The sequence below is a fragment of the Thermobia domestica genome, chromosome 3, assembly GCF_964235325.1.
Source record: "Thermobia domestica chromosome 3, izTheDome1.hap1.1, whole genome shotgun sequence".
Classification (NCBI taxonomy): Eukaryota; Metazoa; Arthropoda; class Insecta; order Zygentoma; family Lepismatidae; genus Thermobia; species Thermobia domestica.
The window spans coordinates 86,155,972-86,181,138 of record NC_137456.1 but is presented as its reverse complement, the minus strand read 5'-3'; the positions used below and the strand labels follow the sequence as shown (position 1 = coordinate 86,181,138).

Here is a 25,167-nt window from a genome sequence, read left to right as displayed (position 1 = left end):
TATATGTACACAATGACAGCCAAGTTAATACGCAATGCAACCATTATATGTATATATGAATATCTGAGATATTTTTCTTCCTTCTTTACATGTCAAAGCACTCGTGAAAGATACCAAACGCAGTTACGTCAGCAAGATTAAATGTTTGAAGGAACTAACTGAATGCAAATATTGTTTTGTATCTAAGGAAAACGTTCTGTTTCCGGAAGGCTATTTTTTTCCACGGTCACCTTGGGGACTAAATTCCTTGGAAACGTAACAGCCACTTTAGCAAAACAATTCTCTGTATTCAGACTAAACAATAGAGATTATGTTTACCAGGAGCAGTATAATAATACTGATAGGCTCAAATACAGCACTTTAGTAATTAGTGTAATTAATATTACACACGAGATGAGACGAGACGAGACGAGACAAGAAATGAGGTTTTCTCGTCTCGTCTCGATTCTCGAAGACCTCTTTATCAGAAAGCTTTTCTCGTCTCGAAATTTTCTCTCCGCGTTTTGTAAATTGATGTACAAAATTCATGCCTTGTTTTATTTCTCAATTTCATCAGAACTCTTCAGCGTCACGAGAAATCCTCGAAGGGTGTGATATAATAACATTTAAACCTTACTTATTATTGAAGTTTAGCTATTGTGTAAGATTTGCATATCTTTAACCGTTAACAAATGTTCTTCATTATGTCGGTGCAATCACTTTAACAATTTACAGCTTTCATACTTCTATGAATCATGAAACACTAAAAACAGTGTTTGTGGTCTAAGATACGATCATACTAGTGTTGCTCACGAGATTCGAGGAATTTCCACGTCTCTTATCGAATTTAAAAATTACTTCTCATCTCATCTTTTGTTCCGTTTTCGTAGGGAACACGAGTTGTAATTAATAGAATTAGTTCCATAAAATTCTGCTGAAAAACTTCTTCCAAATGTTTGGAGCACTGTAGCTCAGTGGTAGAGCGCTTGTCTTCCTCTTCGACATGAGTTTGTGGTGTGTTTTCTCGGAGTTCTCCCATTTCCAATACATTCGCCAATTCTTTCATAATCATTCACTTTGAGTAATTATCTGTCTCCTTTGGCACAAATGTGGGATTTAAAACTATAAGTTTCATTTCATTTCATTCTACCATATATTCAAGTGAATAACACATACGTTTGTTATGTGTGTTGTTATCCCCAGTTCGATTGTCAGTTGGGGGTATGTATCACATTCCACTAATCGAGTAGTTCAGATTCCACTTGAAACACAGAGTAAGGCCCGTCTTGTAAATTAATAGTCTAGCTACTGAAAAAGGATGTTGAATTTTAAACAGTAAATCTATCCCGAAATATCACAATCACTGGATGCCTTAGCTTTCTTACTTCTCAATCTGGAAGATCTCTGGCTCAAACCCATTGTCAATTATTCTGACTAAGCTTTTTATGATATTCTGTCAGTTCGACCATACACATTAGGGAATGGTACTTTCAAATGAGGCCCTGGCCGATATACTTTATCTTCCCATTATTTTTGTTTAATGCTAATGATTCTGGTGTAAATTGGTGTCTTAGCCTAAGTATCAAGAAGTGTCGTTACGTAAGTAAGTCTGCCCTAGTTTTAACTTTTTTTTTTTTTTTTTTATCTGTATGTGTGAGACTACCAAGCAGACTAACAGAGGGCGAGTTCCTGGGTCCACTTACATCTTAAATCTTCAGCTTAGTTCAGAGCAAACTCACGGCGTTGCCTATGTCTGTCTTTGAGAAGTCTTGAAGGATGTTCAATCAATGCACCCTAATTAAAAAAATAAACAAACTAAAATTTACGAACTAAAGACTAAACAGAGAGAGAGATTGAGAGAGATTTTTTTTTGTGTGTGTGTATGTCGAGTCTTCTCATTTTACTATAGAAAGTTTCCTTCCCAGTTTCTTCCATTAGTATAATATCTTTCAACTCAGAGGAAAGTTACAGACAAAAGCACTGAGGGGATAAAAGGAGTAAAGAAAAGAGCGGGAAGATTTGCCCTGATAACAACCATATGCGTTTGGTTTTCTTGTTCATATATATATATATATATATATATATATATATATATATATATATGTACGAAAGATCTCTAAGGAGCAGATACTTCCGTCCGTCCTAGGTTAAAACTTTTCTCGTTTACGAAACAGTACTTATGGTACGACGAAAGAAGCGATGCGACGCGATGCTTGTTGATTGCTACTTCAAGTTTCTTTGACCTTTCTTTTCTTCCCTCCTCTTTCTTCATGATTCAATTTCCATCCCTTTTTATCTCTTTCTTTCCTTTTTTTTTTCTATATTGGAACGATCCAAAAAAGCAAAGCAAGAAGGCAACACCTTCTATAACCATCTATATAAAACGTATCTACCCTCTTTTGGAATGCTGTGCGCGCGCGACGTTCTTCTCAAAGTTTTCTATAATAGGATCTTGTTAAGACGACGGCCAATCCAGTCTGGTTGGCCAATAAGGAGAATAAGTGTTCAATCTTGAGTGTGTGTGATTCATGGCTGCTCATCTTGTTTTCTTTCGATGTTGTGGCGATGTTTTCTTTTATTTTGGTTTCAACGTGTTCCATGGAAAAGTCATTACTTTGTTCCTTGCATGAAATAGCACAAAGAAGCCCATCATGCCAAACCAAGTGCTCTTCAACATAAAATGTATGGTATATCTTGTGCATTTAACAGTATGACTGTTTGGAGTTAAATTCAAAGGATCTGAATTTATATAGCCAGTTAATATTTTAGATCAGGTATTATCAACCTTTTGCACTGGCGTACCACCAAAGCATACTAATTGTTATCACTGAAAAACAAGCAAAGTCCAGGTTTTAGTAGAAAACGAGGACAATATGTTTTCTGTTGGGAACACCATAACAAGACGGTAGTGTCAATCGTAATACTGGGTGAAACATCCTTACTTTCTGTGGCGATGTCACCACAGGAAATAATGGTGTTTCCAGGATCTTGTCATGGTGTTCCCAACAGAAAGCATACTATCCTCGTTTTCTTCTTAAATCTGGACTCCGTTTTTTTTTTTTTTTTTTTTCAGGTATCATACTACCAAAGATCGGAAGTACCTACAACTGCAACTTGCGTACCACAGACTGAGAAATCCTGTTTAGATAAAGATACCAGACGTCTCGATTTAGTTGAGATACTCCTTTCATTTTTGGTCCTAAGTCTCGGTCACCTATATCACTAAGCAATGTTATTAACAATCATTTTGAATCATAGTAAATTCAATGTAAAAATTGATAAAAATGACCGATGCTGAAAGATCGAGAACAAGTTTCTCAATTGGACAGATTTTTACTGAAACAATGATTATAAAACTACGAGAAATTAATGGTGATAAACGAAGAAATTACTTTTACATTTTGCTTGTAAAAAAAAAAAAAAAAAAAAAAAAATCGCACACATCTGCTTAAGTGCTGAGTATTCATAGTAATAATAAAATTCTGTTCTTGTATTGATTTGATATTAATTTATATCGCTATGTATGTTATCATTGTATATACAGTACCACACTTACAGATTCACTGCTGGAATATAAGCAAGATAAGAACGAGTAACAAAGGTATATAGTATTCTTGTCTTCTTTCATCGATGTGAGAACAAGTGTAAATGTCTTTATGGCGGATCCTTGAAGACTCCTTGATATACCCTCTTGTGTTCATCAATACACGATTCTTCAACTTGGGTGGTCCTTCCCGAAAGAACACGAGAAGAGCCTCTAATTTGAAGGAGGGTTGGAAGGTGGAGCATTTTCGACTACCATCATATAATATGATCCATTCCTCGCCCACTTCTTGCCTCAAGTTGTTATTCTGTGATTCAAATCGCATAGGGAAGGGAGCTTCTTCGTGTTCTTCTCGGAAGACTTGGCATTGACATTGACAAAGTGGAGGTGCTGCCACCTGCCAAAAGCAAGAAACAAAACAATCATTATTTCGACTAATTCCAAGTCTGTTGATTCTGTACGCACTACACGTACAAAAGAAGAAAAATCTAATCTTACGTTTAAATTTTACAAGTGAAACGTGTTTAGAAATTATTACTAGAGTATAGCGTAACATTGATAATTGAGATCATCATTTTGGTGTCTTCCCTACCTTTTCTATATTCTTTTTCACGAAGCTTTGCAGGCTTCAAAAACAAACCGCGTTACGCAATGTTGTATAACTTCACGCACAAGCGTTCTTTAAAAATTTTTATATATCAGTAAGTAGGTCTATATCAAACAGCAGGATCATTTGACAGTTTGTTTTGGGGAGGGGGAGGAGCAAGATTATCCGCCCTATATAAGAGTACCACATGCTTAATTAGTATATTTGTACATAATCAATTAAAATATAAGTATTTCAAAAACTCAGGGGGGAAATTGCCCCTGCCCTCCCTAATGATACTCTTGATATCAATCTGTATATGCATATGTTTGTAAACTACTCAAATGTTGGTTCGGTTTTCTATTGGAATCCTATAGCGAGTAGTTAAATGGACGCAGGGTTAAGAGGGTAGGTTGGCTAGTTATTTTCCATTAGGGGTAAAACAGTTAGTGGAAAAAAAAAAAAACATATTATGAAGAATGTTGGAAAGTAGGCAATCAGTACTATGTTACTTAATAGCTATGTTTCAAATTCAATCTAAAATTACTATGAAAAAATGTTGATTTGAGTTTAATGCCTTCTTCAGCAGCGAGGCTACTGTATATAAGACGGGACCTACTGATTAACGTGGAATCCGAACCACATGAGCTCCCGCTGGGAATCGAACGCGGGTCTCTCACGCCAAAGGCACGTACGCTAACCGTTTAGCCACTAAGGACCTCAACATTATGTTTGTTGGTAATTAGTGTTCCTGTTGGAGGTGTTACAAACAAGCAAGGAAGAAGTACAAATATTCATAACTTTGAAGCAAAAATGTCAATTTTGGGTAAATATTTACTTGCTGAAATAAATACCGAGATATTTTATATCACTAGGTCTGCACTCTACGAGTGCTCTTGTTATAAAGGTCCTGTAATATAATTATTGTATTATTTTGCAGTACTGCATCATATGCATCATGGACATGGACCACGGTAAATTTGGCTATGGGAAATTTCTGTGGTGTCCCTTCTCTTGATGCCGTAAGTACTTGGTGGTTCTGGGTAGTATAATTATTGTTCGCTGCCTTCAAATGCAAGCCTATGCGTGATGGAATGAGGGCAATTATGCTATTTTAAATCTTTTACGTAACATTGATTTAAGCAAAGCAGACAAATCGTGCTCTCGACAAAACATTTGGTATCTGCAAGTAATTAATGTAAACTTCAAACAAATATCTACGTGGCTAAAACCTTTTTTGTTTGTTTGGTATCTCAACTCAAGATAGTATGTTGAAAAACCAGTTGATCTACCGCCTTTTCTAATGAATGCAGAATATATAAACAGGAATGTCGGTGACTCAAAACACACAGCTGGTTTGTTATTGTTTCGTTGTTCTTATTTTTCAGTGCAATCACACACACATACACACACAGTCACATGCTTGCTTGACTTGTATTTATTCGCATCGGCGTGTGTTGTTACATATGTGAAGTCGTCGAAACATTGCTGAATCAGGTAGCTCAGTTTGCCCTTCACCTTCACTCGAGCAATACAACACCTGCTTGCACAAGGTCACAATACAAAACCCATCATCTTCCTTCCTCTTTCTAAATTTCCACTTAGTTTTCTTTCTGTTGAATACGGAGCACCTGTATTCTGTCTCTGCCCCCTAGGGCTTTTTGTAGAGGGAATTAGGGAAGCTTTATCAGCAGGGGAAATATGAATAACATACATTTTTCAAAACAGCTGTCATATATTATGCACGCATCCTAATTGTCAGTGCTTATGCTAAATATAGTATCAAGGTAAATAAAAGAATTTTGTAGCAAGGGAGGGAAATTGGTTTTCCTGTCATGTGGGAGAGGGGGTGGTATTCCTACATTATTACAGTATTCCTAGATTACACGTAAACAAAATTATTTCGTGAGGAAAAGTTGTATCCAGCCCAGTGTCTTATAGCACAAAAAGATAAAGAAACTTTATTGAGAAGAGTGATCGTTTGTCAAGATTCAGAGGGACCCAAAAGATATGTTACAAAAGAAGAATGAAATTCCATTCTAAGCCTAGAGTAGCATAATCACCTAGTGTTTCTAAAACTCAGATAATTTATTATTCGAGTAACGACAATAACCGTTTGAATCATTAATAATTATTTGATATTAGAAACTAATATTCGAATGTTCGAAGATTTGAATAACAGAAAAAAAATCGAATAATTTTAATAGCACTAACCGTACCATTACTGGCAGGTTTATTGGATACCTTTTCATACACTTGGGTCTTCAGGCACACTTTTCGTTTGGATGTGGGAGTTAATACTATTCCTCAATTGTAATCGTTTACTACTTTTTTTTTTTTTTTTTTTTTTTTAACCATACAGGGAGGCAATTTCCCCGTTAAACTCTGCTTACATCGGTGGAGAGCTTTGCGGAAGAATTGGTGAAATGATATGGACTCGATCACGTGGACCATTATGGAGCTATGAACCATGATAGGCCCTACCAAGAATTACTTTAAAATTTATTATTTGGTTATCCTCTTATCCTAGAATAAGTATGGAGGATTTAATTTTGTGAGGTTTCTGGAAACTTGCTAAGGGTTGACCACCCCGCTTGGTTTGGTTCATGACGCATTTCCCAAATTCACTTTTGTCATGTTTCCCTCCGAATAAATCAATTCCTAGTAATAACTTAGTCTCCCTTTCTGTGAAAGTTCTTGAGTAAAACGTATTGTTCTTGTATAATTTTTCAAATACAAATATAATTATTTTTTAAAATGTTTAAATTATTTTATCATCCTTCTAAAATTTCAATGACATACTTCTAGTAGCGAATCTAGAAGGTAAAAACTGTGTGTGGGGGGAGGGGGGTTGCAGTCAGAACCCAGATCATGATAAGTACATCCTGAGTTTACGTGAATCATTTTAATGTGAAATCCGCTTAGGGGCTTCGTTAACAGGGACTAGGATTTTTTTTTTTAAAAAATGAATAATTCCTTTCACCTGTTACAGTTCGACATAAAGTATGAATTAGCAATTAATAAATTATATGCATTTACAGGTACGGTGGCTAAACAGATTAGTCACAAGATATTATACTTTATATGGCCAAAAATTGTAATTAATATTCAAGTTAGAAATTGTCGGGGAAATAAAATGTTGAATATAAATATACAACTCACTACTACTAACGTTATTCTAAAAGTGTCGAATAAAGAATAAAAGTTACTATAAACTTCCAAAACTATATAAATAATAGCTTGAATTATTTTTGTCACTCAAAACACTGGATGTGGCTTAGGTCCCCCGGTCAAGGCCTAGATTTGCCACTGTATACTTCTAAGTAGCCAGAAGAGAGCTACTTTTTAGGAAATACTATGGACCCGCGATTCTTCTAAACGAGCATGAAAACAAATGCATTGAACGAAATTGGCACGAAGTGTATTTTAACAGCTCTGAAAATTGAAAATTGATTACAAAATTAACACGTAACCACTCGTCGTATATCAAGAAACTGTAAAAATGGTGGTCAGTAGAAGACAAAAGTACCTGGAACTTTCATGAAAAGAAAAATGAAAATACCGCAACAGGCAGATTAGCACAATGAAACGCTGCTTCTGACAAAATACTTGCTTGAATGTTTGGAAATAAGAAATGATTTAAATGCATTCTTCCTACCACGACGCACCATGCCACGATGTAAGAAATCTTCGTCAGTGAAGATATAAACTTCCACGACAACATAGCACAGCGCGGGAATCTCGGGTTTGATTACCAGCAGGAGCTCCTGAGGTTCTAATCTTTTTTCAATCTTAGTGCCGAAAGGGCTGCTAAACTCCAGTGCATACAATATACCAACCAATAACAGAGCGGCTTAAAAAAAGAAAGCCTTCTGTCGAAGAAACGATGAGTTGGAAATTCTTTTTTGGTTGTAAGTAATGAAATAAGTTTACGATTTTTTCACTGCTTATTACTTGAACATACGTGTGTCTAAAAAAAAAAAATAAATAAATAAATAAAAAATAAAAAAATAAAAAAAATCCCAGAAAATCTGAGCTTGACCGTAACTGGAAGGGGGCAGGAATGATCAGATCCTTCCCTAGAACAGTAGTTCTCAAGCAATGTGTTGCGAAACACTGGTGTGTCACCCAGCCCCCTAAGGTGTGTAGCGAAACTTTAGAATTTGAAAATAATGAAGAATTGAACAATAATTAGTTAAAATTGAGACGGACTGTACCAGTCAACACCTCTAGTGGCAGCAATAAAGCTCAGTGCTATATACAGTCATTACAAAAGCTAATTGGTTTCACTATTATAATAGATAATAATAATAATAATAATAATAATAATAATAATAATAATAATAATAATAATAATAATAATAATAATAATAATAATAATAATAATAATAATATCAAACGAGTGTGTAGCGGTGTTCTGGACGTCCAGTTAAGTGTGTCGTCAGTCAAAAAAGGTTGAGAACCACTGCCCTAGAATATCGTTGGAATAGTAACTCAGAGGTACAGTGCTTACCTCTGGTGCATGGGGTCCTTGGTTCGATCCCGGCTAATTAAGTTTGTGGTGAACAACATGGCGTTCATGCGTTTTCTCGGATTTCTCCCGTTTCCTCACACATTTTCATTCCACCAACTAATCTATCATCACTTACTTGCCTTAATCATCGTATCCCTTAGCCTAACAGGACATAATCGTAGGACTTCATTTCATATAGAGTACCGTTGGACTACAGACTGAACCTAACAGACTCTCTCAACTCTAAGATGTAAAGTACTATGCAAAAATCAGTTATACCAAGTGTTCGAAGTGAAAAAAAAAAACAGAGGCGGTATGCTTTATTACGATTTTGAGTAGACATACTGGCTTGAGGGTATGTTGCCTAAAAGATTGCATTTCTATTTACATAATGACTGAAAACCATTGGAGAGCTTCTCTGTAGAAACAGAAGGGGGAGATATGGAGAGACATTGATCCCCCGCCAACAACTTTCTGAACAAAATTTTAAAAAAAATCCCCTTATGTTGTATTATAGAGAATGCTCAAAAACCGAATGAGGATATTAATAATTTCCTGCAGAAAAACTTTTGGTCCCCCCACTCGACTGTAAGGTATTGCAAACCCTCGAAAAGTCCGCCTCCACAGTAGACAACCCCTACTGTGTCACCGGAAATTTTGGCGGCGGTAATTTTGGCACCGGAAATTTTGGCACCTGTAGTTTAGACACGGTAATTTTGGCACCGGTAATTTTGGCATCAAGAAACGAAGCAAACGGAAATTTTGGCACCATTTATAATTGAAGTATAGAAAATGTGAGAAAATACTCTGAATGTAATAGATATTTAAATCACATGTTATTAACTAGGACTGTTCCAGCGCGACGAATCAAACCAGTAACGAATGTACAGTCAGCGACAAAATTTATTTCTCTTCTGTAAAATTTATTTGCCTATAACTTTGGAATTGATGGACTGATTTGAGAAGTTTTCTGTAATTTATGGAAAACTGTATCTTCTTTGAGTTGCTGAAGACTGCACTATGTTCACTGCACTGGGTTTGTATTCTACTTTCAAGTGCAAACAGTAACAGCTGATTCGAACCATGGAAATTGAAGTACAGAGAAAAAAAATAGAAAATACTCGGGATATAATAGATATTTACGTTCACATGTTAATGACTAGAACTGTATCAGCACGAATAATGAAACCAGGGACGAATGTACCACAGGCACGAATAATGAAACACCAGTAAAAGATAATATTGGCAGCTTCATTAGATATTCAAAGCAAGTCAAAATTATCCCCTAATGGGTTTGTATTTTTACTTTCAAGTGCAAACAATAACAGCTGATTCGAAGGAAATTTCACTTTTCGACAACATCCGTTGACCGGCCAATCGGATTTCAGCACCGCCGTGTGACAAGCCAATCACGTTCAGGGATTTGTTTCAATTTCAATCTTAAACTTTTAATGAGGCTTTAGGATATGCGTGAGAGGGGAGCCGGAAGTTTCGATGGAAAGAATCTCGGTGTAATCTCCTCTGCAAAATAAATTGGTACATTAACATCTATTATATCCAGAGTATTTTCTAATTTTCTTTCTCTGTACTTCAATTTCCATGGTTCCAATTAGCTTTTACTGTTTGCACTTGAAAGTAAAATACAAACCCATTAGAGGGGAATTTTAACTTGCTTTGAATATATAATGAAACTGCCAATAGCATCTTTACCGGTGTCTATACTGTCAGTAACAAAAGTTATTTTCCTATGTTAAAATTTCTTCCGCGAATATCTCTCGAATGGACGGAGAGATTTGAGTGCAATATTCAGCAACTTAAAGCAGATATAATTTTCGGTAAATTTCAGAAAACTACTCAAATCAGTCCATCAATTCCAAAGTTATAAGCAAAATAAATTTTACAGAAGAAAAAAAATGAAATGAAATCTTTGAGTTTTACGTCCCATGGTGATGCCGGTTAGGCTAAAGGAGACGATGATGATGAGTAATGAATGAAATGGTGGAATGAAGAAAGTGGGAGGAAACGGGAGAACCCCGAGAAAACCCACGCACACGGTGTTTGTCCACCACAAAGTTCACTTGGCGGGGGCTGGGATCGAACCCGGGACCCCAAGCACCAGAGGTGAACGCTCTACCACTGAGCCACCGCGGCCCCAATTTTACAGAAGAGAAAGAAATTTTGTCGCTGACTGTACATTCGTCGCGCTGGAGCAGTTCTAGTTAATAACATGTAAATTTAAATATCTATTATATTCAGAGTATTTTCTCACATTTTCTGTACTTCTATTATAAATGGTACCAAAATTTCCGTTTGCTTCGTTTCTTGGTGCCAAAATTACCGTGTCAAAACTACTGGTGCCAAAATTTCCGGTGCCAAAATTTCCGCCTTTCAATCTGCCCATGCTCAAGACATGGACTTATGCATTTAGGCAAGAAGACACACACATACATAACAAAGAAACAATTCAATATGGCACATCATAATATAAACTTGGTGAATTTATTTTAAAAACACCCCATTTTAAAAACAAAAGGTGGGAAAAAAGATAACAAAAATGTCGGTGTTGTCAACTTAAAAATTATTTCTGGATAATATAAGAAATAAAATCTTTTTACATGCAAAGATATTCGTCAATTACTGTGTATAAAAATGGATTTATCTAGTCACGGTATGTTTTAATCATTGAAAAAACAGACGGTATGCCTTTATCACTGGAAAACTAGAGGCGATTTGGCATACCACCGCACTTTGACCGTCTCACTTTGACCACTGTTTACGCCCAAACATATGAACGAACTCCCTTTGCCCTCGGATCTGCTAAGCATCTGAGTAATAAAAATCTGTGTCCAAAAGATTCCATAGAACCTAAAAGGCTAGGCAATTAAGTGTCACTGCAATATTTTCTCCGCTGCGATTATCTAATGCAATAATAAGTTGTTAATTAGGGTTGCATAGCACGGTTATATGTAACTACTAGCGGCTATTGTTCTGTCTTTAATGAGCTGAAGGGCATTTACTGTCACCGTACATTTCGCTCACTCCATGTAAAGTGTTAGAAGGATAGTAGAGGCGAGACGGTGCGCGGCATGACAAAAGGGAACCCATTATTTTTATAATGCTGCTTAAGACAGAGCACGAAGGAATGTGAAATTGCAAATGAAAGTAGATAATTTCGCCAGGCCATGTGTGAAAAAGTGAAAACAGAGGCCCATTGTAAAGAAGGACGTTTCGTGAATTATATATACACAACACAGTGCTCTCATATATAGGTAGGAATCATGCAAAGACTTATTTTATCTTTTTTTTTCTTTTCATTCTTGTATAATTATTGTCTTTTTCCTCTCCACATACGTAAATTTGTTCATTGTCTATTGCCTCCTTGTACTGTTTTTCACGTTTTTTCCCCTTTCTTTCCTTATAAAATAAAAAATTTCCTCAAAGGAATGCGGAAAAAAAATGCGAAAAAAAAGTTACCTTGTAATTACTGTCTTGTGCTCCACCTAAGTTTGTATCAAATTTCTAAACTGAAATTATATAGTACTGTGAAACAACAAGAACTCGCAATTCATCAATGAAATTTAAAAAAATTGTTTGATGAATTTCATAGTGTACTTCCAAACTGGTATGCTATACATAAGTGTCGGAAGTATTATACAGTAGAACTGCTTTGTCCGTCCTTCCGTCTGCCGATAGGTATCGTATCAGAGCAAAAACAACAAGAGATATCGAGATGCGGTTTTTTGCAATCGATTTAGTGTCCCAAGAATAGATTTTATCTCCTTCAATTAACTCTCTATCCAAACTGGAAATGGTTCAAATTAGTCATTTCCAGTTTCAACGTTTATCGCCATAGAACGAAAACTGTAACGTACTATAGCGAGAGTCGCTTTTTTATGCAAACGGTTTAGCGTCTCAAGGCAAAGTAAGACAGTATCTCGGATACTTTACTAAAACCGGAAGTGGTTTAAATTTAATATTCATTGTCCCCAAGAATATGCTCCATCTTCTCCGTTAACTATTTATTCAAACCGGAAGTGGTCCATTTTCAATTTCAACATTTATCGCTATAGTACAAAATGGTATATTAGATAGCGTCAAACGGTTTTTCTTGCAATCAATTCAGGGTCTCAAGAGTATACAATATTACAACCCGCAATACCTTATGAAAACCGGAAATGGTTTAAATTTACTACTACTTTCGGTTTTAATACTGATTTCCGTATAGAGCAAAAACACAGAAACAAAACACAAAAGCAAGACATATCGAGATGCAGTTTTTTTTTTTTTTCAATTGATTCAGATTTCTAAGAGTAGGTTTTATATTTTCCTTCAACCACCTATCTAAACTGAAAGAGATTCAAATGAACGATTTTCGGTTTCAACCTTTATCGCTATACAACAAAAACAGTAAGGCATAGCGAGTAGTGGATTCTTGATATGTATTCAGGGTCTGAGGATCAGGTTCCACATTTGATCTTAATCTATTGCAACCGTACTTATAAATGTACTACTTCAAGTTCGAGCATTCGCTTCCCATAGTTTGGAACTCTATCGTAGTTTCATACTGTGAAACGAAACTCACTTGTTATTATTATTATTTGGGGAGTTAGTTAGGATTTTGATTTCTGGGCTTTCGGCACCTCTGGCCATGTTAGCCCGTCATGTTTGAGGACTGACGTCCCTCGGCGAGCACACTATCCGGGGAAAGGGAAGGAAGGAAGTGGCCTGGGACCTGTAAGTTAGGTATCATCCCGGCATTTGCCTGATGTGAATGATGAAAACCAAGGAAAGCCTCATTCAGGATGGCTGGACTGAAAAAGCTTTTTAACTCTTTTTGGACTGAGTGCCCCTATCGAATGCAAGAGCGTTAGCGACTAAGCTAAGTGGGGGCCACTTATTACTATTTCGTTTAAACCGGTTTTATCTTATTAGTTTGACGACCGTCTCTAGCAACTACAGATTATTGGATGAGTTCTCTTCAAAGAACCTCCTGACCATACGATGTATATCCAGAATTAATTATTTCTGTAGGTTTGTTTAAAGATGATTTATTTGTTTGTTTCAACTGTGTCACAGTACTTTTAGGAACAATATATGTATCTGAGATAGTGATTGGTTTTACTGTAGCTTTTTGACATCTCTTTATGTATTTTTTATTTCGTTTGCTAAGTCTTTATATTTCCTTCTTTTTGCGTAAATATTGTACATATGCCATATGTCAGTGGCACTTTACTTCTATCAGGGTCATTTTTTGGCCCATTTTATTGACAATAGAAATGTCAGGTTCGTTTGCAGGTACCGTTACATTAGTTCTAATTTCTCGATCCCAATATAGTCGGTGTTTATTGTTTTCAAGTATTAGTTTCGGCTGGTATTTGTAGTATGATTTGGTATCGGTGATTAGCTCCATGTAATGCTCCAGAAACGGATAAATGCCTTTATGAAACGTTATTGGTCTTTGTAGATATTCCGTAATAGGCGTTATGCGGCATGTGTCTATGATATATTGAATTGTTCCTGATGTGTATCCACATTTTCTGTATTTTTCATCCGGTATTTCTTGCTTTCACATGTTTTAAAAGTAGTTTCGGGTTGCTATTACCCTGTCCTGGATGGATATTTCAAATCGTACTGTTTCAGAAAATATTTCAGTTTTCATTAGCCAGGCATTTGTTTGTCTTTTGTCTGTACTGCTATCTTCCAGGGGATTCTTAAGTGCGTGGTTACTCGATACGTTAACAACGCGTTTTTATGACTCATGTGTACGCTTAAAATATGCTGACTATGTATTTAAATATGGATGGCTAATCACAATGGGCTGTAAACGCGAAAACAATAAAAACGCGCAAAATACGTCGGCTCGAGCGTTTCGGAGAAATAGACCGCCTGCTGTTTCGTACTCAGTAAAAGATGTCTAAAGAAACGAACAAAAGGGAAGACGTGTTTCCAGGCAAGGAGATATTTAGCAAAACTTACATGTCTTCTCACAAGAAACCAACTGAAGTAGGTCATTCTGATTCTACCCTTCCTGGGAAAGATGTGGAAACCCTGACTGACTCACAGTATTATTTAAAACTCTGGCGAAAGTAAAATTACCGAGTAGCAACCTAGATCGCGTTCGCTGCGGGGGATAACGTTTCGGAAACGCATCCTCGTATAGCCATAGCCTTAATGTTCCATGAATTTCTTTTGTTCATCTGCTTTAAAGTTTGAGGTGAATTCTATCTTGACTCGATAGAGTGATATTGCTTTTGTGTCTGCATTACATATTACATGAAACAGAGGGTAGGTTTTATTATTACTACTACTACTAAATTATTATTATTATTATTATTATTATTATTATTATTATTATTATTATTATTATTATTATTATTATTATTATTATTATTATTATTATTATTATTATTATTATTCACTGAGACCAGTGTATAGTGTTTTGCTGCTAATTCAACAGACCTCCCCCATCTTCCAATTCAGAGTCTATTAAATATGAAATCCAACTATTATAGGGAGCTAGCTTTAATGCGAGGCTGAGGAATTCAGAGTTGATTGGCAGGTTCCCCACCCCATCGCCAAGAAACGGTCACTCGACGATCCTGGGCAGGGTTGCCAGTGCGTTGTCAAAAAAATCAGCTAATATTCACTTAATTCAAAGAGTTTATGCAATTATGCAATCCCTATCGAAGATCCTTGTATACGTGGACCCACGCAAATTAGGCTGTGATAACAAATGCTTCAGTTTTTTATCCCTCGCTTCTTCGTCCCACTGCACTATGGCCTTCCTTATTACTTCTTTAGCTTCGCTGTGCATAGTTTGCCCTCTCTTACGCTGTGAAGCCATTGTCAAATGAATAATAAGCAACAAAACCGCAACCACAACAGCACACAACAAATAACCAACTCACACTAACTCTTCAGAATGACATTCATGTGACAAATTTTCAACCCTGGCAACGCTGACATATAGAAGGAGGGTAAGGGAGTATTGCAAAGTCAGGCAGAAAAATTGTTGAAATTTTCCCTCCTTTACCTCAGCCCCCGCTGGTAAACAAGCTAGCTCCCTATAATACCATGTCAGTAGAAAACAATATTGTCTCCCATAAACGGAAACATTGATTGCTTCTCCTCGTAAAGACTAGAATCTCTATGACGCTTACTCTTGGATACACTGTAAGGATTAATTCAGACTCCTTTCGAATGAGATTTGTTTTTCAGGGTCATAATTAATCTTTGCGTGTTTATCTGAAACCAGCCAGCCATACCCCGTCCTTTTTTCACCTTCACATATGTTTTTTTTGTTCATAACCCTGCGTCTGATTAGAGAAACGCCGCAACCGCTTCCGGGATTGGGAGCAAGGGACTATTGCGCTTCCTGTCATCCCTCAAACAAACAGGACGTCACTTCCTGTTTGCGAATAATGCCCCCTTCTCTCTCTTTCTCTCTCTCTCTCTCTCTCCCCATCTTCCCTATTTCTGATTCTCATTTACCTTTCCTGCCTTCAACAGACAAACACTGTCTGTTTCTGATGATGAATTGTCCAAAAGATCAAAAGGAAAACATCGTGGTACGGGTTGGCACTGAAAGCTCCGAGGAATACACTGCGAATGCTGCTCGGGAAAGCTTGCAAATGAATGCGAGATTACCACATTCTGATTTTTTTTTTAAATGGACACAAAAACAAGAGCAGTATTCATTATGCGTGTATGATTTACTGTGTTCTTTGAACAGTAAAATAAACAAAGAACTTATTTAAGGTTTGGATGTACTAGTACAAAACCGAAAAGGCGTTGCCACTGTATTTACGAAATGCGTTGTCAATATATTTATTTTTCCCTCTGTACACGTAATATGTGGTAGTACTTACTTACTTAAAAAAAAAAAAAAAAAAAGTTCTTTAGGATCTTTGCAACACAATCGCCAAGTTCCTACACGGAAGATCGTTTGAGTTTTACAACACAGTCAATTGTTAGGACGGAGGAGAAACTGTAGTAAAATAATATTTCTCAACATCCTACAGGGCAGTGGCGCAAATCTGTCTTCAACGTTGGCGTGGGAGGGGGGGGGGGAAGAACCGTTCCCATATATATGTATATGTATATATATATATATATATATATATATATATATATATATATATATATATATATATATATATATATATATATATATATATTTTAAAGCAATGTTCAAAATATTTATGAAGTTCAAAAACAATGCTGTGGAGGATTAGAGAGTTGTCTTCAACATTGGGAGGGGGACAGATTTGAGGATTATTCTGGAGGGAGGGAGATGAGACTCATATTGCGGTAGATGAATCCGATTTCTGAGGTGAACCTGTTATATATTATATATCAGGCAATGTAGACGAAATGGCAGTCGGACACAAATAATCAAATTTCTCCCTTTTAAAAAAATCAAATCGGATTATCGAAAAATCCATGTTTCAGAATCGTAAAGTACTCACCCTATACAAGTATGTGCCCTATACTAATATTCATGTTTCAGAATCCTGCGGTACTTCCGCAACAATTTTTATAGAGGTAGTTTGTAAGTACTCAAATTATATGCCCGTAGCCAAACTCCCTCTATAAAAATTTATTATCGTATAATTATTGGCTAATGTATTATTCGAATGCATTCGTTATTCGTGTAATGGATAAATGGATTTTTTTAATATTTTCTAAGAAAAGTTCATCCCTTGTTAAAAAGTTCATCCATTTTCAGTGCTTCATAAGATTTCACAAACAGATTCACGTACTTTTGTCTGTCTACTTTTTCGTTTTGATGAGTTTGGATTGGAAATTCCACACTTTTGTAATCGGCTATGAATACGCTCAACCAATTTACCTATTATATTATATTATGCAAGCCATCTTAAGCATCTGTAAAAGGGCGTTGCCACGTTAGAAGAACTTGTAGCTGTCATTAAAAAAAATATTGAAACCCTACCATATTTCACCGTGTACACATAGTCTTGAAAGGGTAATAAAACATTTTTTCCATCTTGCAAGGAGTCGAACAGTGTCCAACTTTCTGGGATGTCTTGTTTGCTATTTGCTATCGCCCTCCCGCTGACATAAAGAAAAAACCAGTTTCGCCGCTTCCGAAACAGCGGATTCTTTAGGACAGGAGGGGGAGTGCGCCAAAATACACGTTTTAAATGAGGAGGTTAATTGTTTGTCCACTAGACTGCAGTGTTGCGTGGATGGTGATACCTTTCTTGCTTACAAGAAGTTGAAAAATATAAACAGTAGGTAGAAAAATCTGGTAGCAAGGTCTTTTTTATGACAGTTACAAGATTCATGTAAAGTGGAAACGTGGTCTTATCTACGGGTAGCGAAAGATAGTTTGTTATCCCCAGCTGGATAGATAAAAGCCCAGTGAGAGAAAAAATATTTTTTACCTCCGGGAGTCCGCCCTGTTTACGAAATTGAAGCTAGGTTATCATGCTGCAAGAATCTTGTAGCTGTCATTAAAAAATTTTGCAACCCGATCTTTCTATATACTGTTTACACATTACAACTTTCTGAAAGCAAGAACGATATCTCCACCCATGCAGCACTGAATTCTAGTGGAAATATAGTGAACCTCCTCATTAAAAACGTGTATTTTGGCGCGCATCCTCTCCCCTACCAAAAGAATCCCGTCGTTTCAGAAGCGGTGAAACTGGTTTTTGCTTTATGTCAGTGGGAGGACAATAGCAGGTAGCAATAGACGACTCAGAAACTTGAATATGATTTGACTTTTTGCAAGATGAAAAAAATCTTGCATGTCCCTATCAAGACTATGTTTACATGGAGAAATATTGTAAGGTTGCAATATTTTTTAATGACAGCTACAATGTTCTTGCAGCATGTTAGTGCAGTTTTACTATGTGACTTGAGCCGAGTCATCATTACCTGACTACACCACTGCTGTATTAGTTTCTCTTTATTCCTATTTCGTAAGTGAATATTTATGATTACTTTCACTGTACATGTTGCCTCAAACGAACGGTGCAGTTGCCACTTGTTACGCATTGTAATCAGAGAACAGTTTTCTTCTTCTTCTTTTTAAAAATTGACTATATGACCGTGAAATTTTTGTACAAAAACTAGCAGAGGGAGGGGACACGTGTTATTCGAAGTAAAGTTGGGAATAAAATAATACGTACAATCTTCCTTCCTAGTTGACTTGTGTTGTATGTTCCGCATTCTGGCTACACTGTTTCGTCTCGGTGAGCACTAAATAAATGTTTTGTCTGTGTCGCGGAGGGAGAAAGACAAGTTAAACGAAACAACAACAATAATACTGTGTTTGTATATAAATATTTTTCAAATGTTTCGTCTATGATAACTTTTGCAACAGTTGAAACGTTTAATTCTTTTCTTTTTTTTTTTTTTAAGGAAGGATTGTGTTTTTGTTTTGTGGTTATACAAATGTTGTTGCTACATTTCAGCTATTTTTTTAAATCATGGTGGACCGACAGTCATTTATTTCGTATCAGTTCTTTTTTAAATTTTCTTCTAATAAAAAGAGTTCATATAATGGGCAACAGATGGCAGTAGCTGAACCACCGAAGCACGAATTGTGTTCTTCTCTGCCCTTTAATCCAAAACGTTTCATGTTTTTGATTTTGTTTCCAGTTGTTACATTGTTTTTTTAAGACTGTATTTTACAATAAAAAATACTATGTTTCTCTCCTGCCTCACTTGTTAGATATAGTTTATTGTTTTATTCACAATAGTACTTATTTGAATGGTTATGCTTGTTTTCTGACTATTGATTCATAAAACATCTAAATATTGTAATATTATATAGCTTGTTAAGCATTTTTGTATGGCTAACTTACCAACTAAGTAACTTTATGCCCTATGGAACCTGGTTAAATGTAGCATACACAAAAGGCCTCCATTGACTTCTGTCCTTACCCAATTGAATTAAGTTTCTATTTTTTATTTCCATTTCTGCGAGATCCATCTTAAAATATTGTCCTTCCATCTGCGACTACATATTTTTGCAATTGCGTTTCCATTTAAAATTTTGAAATCCTTTTCTTCCATTCTGGTTACATGGCCTGACCATCAGAGCTTCCTAGATTTGATGACTGTTAACAATGTTTGGTAAACCATATAAATTATGCAGTTCCTCGTTATGAAGTTTCCGTCATCCTCCATTCCTGTCCCTCTTGGGTCTGAATATTCGCCTCAGGGCTTTATTCTTAAATACCGGTACTTCCATTCCACGTTTTTTTCCCCCTCAATGTAAGTTACCATATTCTGCAACCATACAGCACAGCAACCGTAATAATTATCGTTTTACATGTTTTAAGCTTCAAATTCTTTTGGCTATATGGCCTGATTGTGTAGCCTATATACGTATAATAGAATTACAAACGTAGTCTTATTTTACACAACGTGAACCAACAATTTCTCCTTTATTAGCTATATTCTCGAAATCAAATGCATATGGCTTTGTGGTAGCGTTCTGTCCAGAAGCGGTATTCGAGGGTTTCCTTAAGAAAATTTCTTTCGATTGACGGGGAATTTTCCCCTTTTCTTATCAAATTTTCCCTAGTTTGTTGTGTCTCAAATTTCTATCACAGTATTTATGTGATAAGATTAATTTGGCTATATTATAGGAAGTGCCAACCACATTTGTTTTATTCATTTGCTTTTCGTGTCTATTTTTTTAAACTTTTCCTTCAATTTTCAAACAAAAATATGAACACAAATACACCCAGCCAACAAATGGGTGCAAATTATGCTACTTTGAACAAACACACACACACACACAAACACAAATTATAGCTGTTGTATTGGTTCATTACTAAAGAACAAAGAAAAATGTAAGCATTTATATCGATATCGATCAATCAGTCAGTGCGAGAATTTCCCTGGATTTTCACATTTTATAAAAAAATCCCTTTTTGTTAAATTTATCTACGAAATTTCCCTAGATTAGGGAAATTTCCCTCAAACTACGAACACTGCCCAGAAGTACTATCCCAAACCTCTAGATGGTGGCACAAAACAGAACAGCTCTAGCAGCACAGAGAGTTGACCCAACAATGGGGAATGGTAGGCTAACCAACTGCTTACGGTAGTCCTAAACTGACCGCTCTGTGAAGCATTTGCCAATCAACTCAATTTCCAACGAATCCAGTACGAAAGAAGTAGAATTGTGATTGGGAGTGAAAGGTGGAAACTCTTGGATAAATGACAGCAAATTTTTGGTTGGTCAACATATATTTTAAACTACGCTGGGCCAACGAATATCTCAAATTTATTTTTACGATTCCTAACCCCTAACCACATCGACCTACGCCGAGAACACTAAAGGCAGCCAATTACTATCCGGAGTTTACGCGCGTAATCAAAAAATTCTTTACTCCGTAATCGCCCAAAGAAGTTCCTCATTTGTTGGATACAACCTCATCAATGGACAAGGATACAGGCTTGGTTGGTCAGTGTTTCTAACAAGACTGTGCATCAGAAGTACTAGTAACAGCACTTGTAAAAATCAAGAAAAGCAATTGAATCGTACTGTTGTACGAAACTTTCTTATTTTTATTATTATTTCAGAGTTGGTATTAAGAAAATGGCCTGAGGAAAACAACGTTACGTTGCCGAAACGTAGCAATGTTTTTGATATGTTGACTAAGCAGCAGAGAAGATGGAACTAGAACTGGATATTGTATAATCAATCCATCATTAAATATTTCCTGCAGATCAATTATATGCTCAACAAGATGATGATACAGTCAATCAGACGATGACAATAAATAAAATTATGATAAAGTTAATCAAATGATGATATGATCTATAAGATGATGATATAGTCAAGACAATCACGTAGCAATATAAATAATTAGATGATGATATGATCAATCAAATGATTTATAACTAATCATATAGAAGATGATATTCTGAATTGGATGGATGATATAGCCAATCTCATGATGGTATGGTCACTCAGATACCGTTATGGTCAATCAGATTATTTTATGGTCAATCAGATGATGATATAGCTAATCAGTTGATATGGTCAGTGAGATAGATGATTATACCGTCAGTCAGATGATGATATGATCAATTAGATGAGTTTAAGGTCAATGAGATATTAATATGGTCATTGAGAAGACTGTATGGTTAATGAGATCATGATATAATTAATCAGATTGTAATATCATCAATCAGATTATGATAGGTCAGACAGGTATCAATCAGATGATGATTTAATTAACTAGATGATATGGTCAATCAGTTGATAATATAGTCAATCTGATAATGATACAATCAATCAGATGATGATATTGTCTATCAGATGATGACATTGTCAATCTAATTATGAATGGTCAATCAGATGATGATGTAGTCTATATGATGATGATATAGTCAATCAGACGATGATATGGTCAATGAAATAGTCATATATTTAATCAGATGATGATATGGTCAATTATGTGATATTACAAATAATCATGTGATCATATGGCGAATCAAATAGTAAACCAGGTAATGATATAGTTAACCAGATGATGATATAGTCGATCAGATAATAATTTCCTCAACCAGATATTTTTCGACACTCAGATGATGATAAAGTCAACCAAATGATTGTGTGATTACTCAGACGATGATATAGTCAATCAGATGATTTTAGGATCAATCAATGATGATGTAATCAATCAGATAATGATATGGTCAATTAGATAATGTTTTATCAATCAGATGATTTTATGGCCAATCAATTACATGATTTTTATGGTTAATGATATGATGATTTTGTCAATCAGATGATTAAATTTTCAATCCGTTGATGATATAGTCAGACAAATGATAATATAATTATTTAGATTATGATATGGTCATTCAGAAGCTGATATTATTAAACAGGAAGACATATAGTTGATGACATAATTTATAGTTTTCTCCATTTAAAAAAAGTTTAGATATCACATGATTTTATTTTAAATACTTTCAAAATTTAACGTAAGTAACGTTATATGTGCTCAAATAGTTTGCATTCAACCACTGAAAGAGGTAAACAATATATAGGATTATCTATAGTTTAATCATGTTGTCACATGATTTACATGTTCCTGTAATATTATGTCTGGATTGTATACAATGTTCTTTATTTTATTGCTATTACCAACAACTATTTAACCTCGTGTCAAGTATAGCTTTTTAGTACGATTAGTTCAAGTCTAGGATATCTTTCGGAAATTTATTCATTGACGTTTTCCATATTGCTGTAATTCATGATATTTTGAGGAGCACAGTAGAGACAATAGAGTTTTAGATGCGTTATACATCATATTTATAAGTTCAATCGATGTGGGAATATATCTGGAAACCACATTTTAAAAAAAAGAGGAGTTATCTTAGTGTGATTAAGATCAGTAGCGGCCGGTGGATTGTAGTTTCGGGTGTTACAGTACGAACAATCGGAGACAGACATATGAACTGCACTCATTGAATAATCACCTTAACTTTGGATGCAAATGCTATGTGACATGTGAAATTAAATAAAATTCTGATTTAAAAAAAAATAAAATAAAATGCAGAACATTTTATTCGATTAGTCACCTTATTTAATTAGTACGTCCATTCTCCTCTCTTTAATTGGAGTAAATTTGTCTAATACATGCTGGTTGAACTCTGGTATTCCCATTAACAGGTCTTTTTCGATGGAAAGTATAACCAATGGTGATAACCATTCTTGGAACATTCAATTCCTTAAAAGTGTCAATTCCTTTCGATGTGGAAAAATGCCTGTCTCCTTTAGCTGACGTCATAGGTACAGTTAATATTAATTTCAGAAGCTTTGTAAATTTACTAAATATTTTTTCTAGATTATTGCGAACAATTCATTCTAGGAAACCCAGTCCCTTACAGTGATCCAAATTCCTCTGTAGCGTAGACTGAAGACAGTTCGTGGCAGAAATTAGTGTTATAAAAACATGTAAATTGAACACACTTTATTCACAGTTTATCTAGGAAAATTTAAAATAAATTGTAGAAATATATCTAAGGCAAACAACATTGTTGCCATAAGATGTCCTGTGAATTTAAGCCTTTTTTTTAAATACTCTTCTGCATTGACATTTGCTTGTTTTGTCTAAGCCTTAATTGTGAGTTTTCCCTCGGTGGAGAGCTGGACAAATTGCTTTTTTTTGCTGTAAGTTATTTACAGAAATCATGGTATAGAATTCATTCAGAATTTGTAGGTTATTTACGGAATTAGAGCACACACAACTGAAGTAAATCTAATAACTAAAACCTAAAACAGCAGATTCAGAAAAGACAGCTGATACAAAAGAGATAGATGAATCGCGAATGTCACTTATACACCGACCCATACACGTGCCTAAAAGAAAAACTACATTCCAAATCATTCATTTTGGTTGTAAAGAATGCACGATGAATACAATATACTTCCGCACGAGGCGAAACAATGTTTATTTGTGATACGTTCTGGAAAGCATACTTTGAAACCCACCATATGTAGGATCAGCATGTAACAGAAGCTAAACAGCATTGCCAGTTCTACACCCAGAAATGTTTCCTGGGATGGGCACAAAGTATTTGAGGGGGTCCAATACACCTATGTAATATCGAACCTGTCTTATTCTGCACCCGAAAAGAAGATAAGTAGATAATTACAATCATCTATAATTTTGAAGAAAAAAAACTGATAGAATGATTATTTTCATAAGAAAAGAAAGAGTACATAATGAAGCGTAAACTAAAATATTTAGCCTACATGAATCATTTCTCTGTTAAACAAGTATAGTTCGTTAAGAAAGTCTACAAATGTTAGTCGAGTTTGGAAATTGTTGGGAGGTCCGGACCCGGTGGACCCCTCCCTCGTGGCTACGCCCCTGAGCATTTCTAACTAGTCCCAAATTCAATGTGACGTTTCCCATCATGCAGTTTTATGTGGAAAGTTATCAAGAGTATAAAATACTTTTGTTTTATAAAAAAAAGTATGTATATGCTAAAATACTAACCACAAAGGGGGAGAGGAGATTCTATATATTGACTTATTAATATCTGGTTCACAAATTGCTGTACAAGAAGCCTTCATTATCTATATAAGCTAAACATTAACTAGTAAATGCGTGTTTACTTTCATTTGCTTTCTACTCTATTACATATTTTCCATCTTATTTTGTAATTTTGCAATCACTTTTTTTAAATTGCATTATATTGATTTGCTTCAGTACGGTCCCGTAATTTAAAAATATGAATGCATAAAAAAAATTGCATTTGTAATTGGTAGGGAAGTAAGATTCAGAAATCTTATTTAGCGCGAAAAACCTTCTCGTTCACTGGAAACCGTGCTGCGTTGTTGCAGAAGCACTGCAACGATCAGAGCCTTTAACTTCTGAGATAGGGGAAAGGAGACTTAACATTAGCTCCAATTGCCGCGCTGAAGAAATCTGGTCGTTGTATGCTCGCTGCAACGCAACATAAATTAGAGACTCTGTGACGTTTTCGCTTTTTTAAACAGATTAATGGATTTTACAGCTATAGATGTAAAAAAATGTTATT

The 25,167-nt window shown here is 35.5% G+C and overlaps 1 protein-coding gene across 2 annotated transcripts in view; it reads right to left on the bottom strand.

Annotated features, from left to right (window-relative positions):
* Positions 1-3,421: 3,421 nt before the first annotated feature.
* The window catches only part of LOC145681464 (uncharacterized), a 99,897-nt gene continuing 78,151 nt past the window's right edge, over positions 3,422-25,167 (bottom strand). For both annotated transcript variants that reach the window (XM_081753104.1, XM_081753103.1), the window contains exon 2: positions 3,422-3,920. In XM_081753104.1, the coding sequence (XP_081609230.1) occupies positions 3,540-3,920 (381 nt within the window). In that variant the 3' untranslated portion in view covers positions 3,422-3,539. The remainder of the gene's footprint in view (positions 3,921-25,167) is intronic.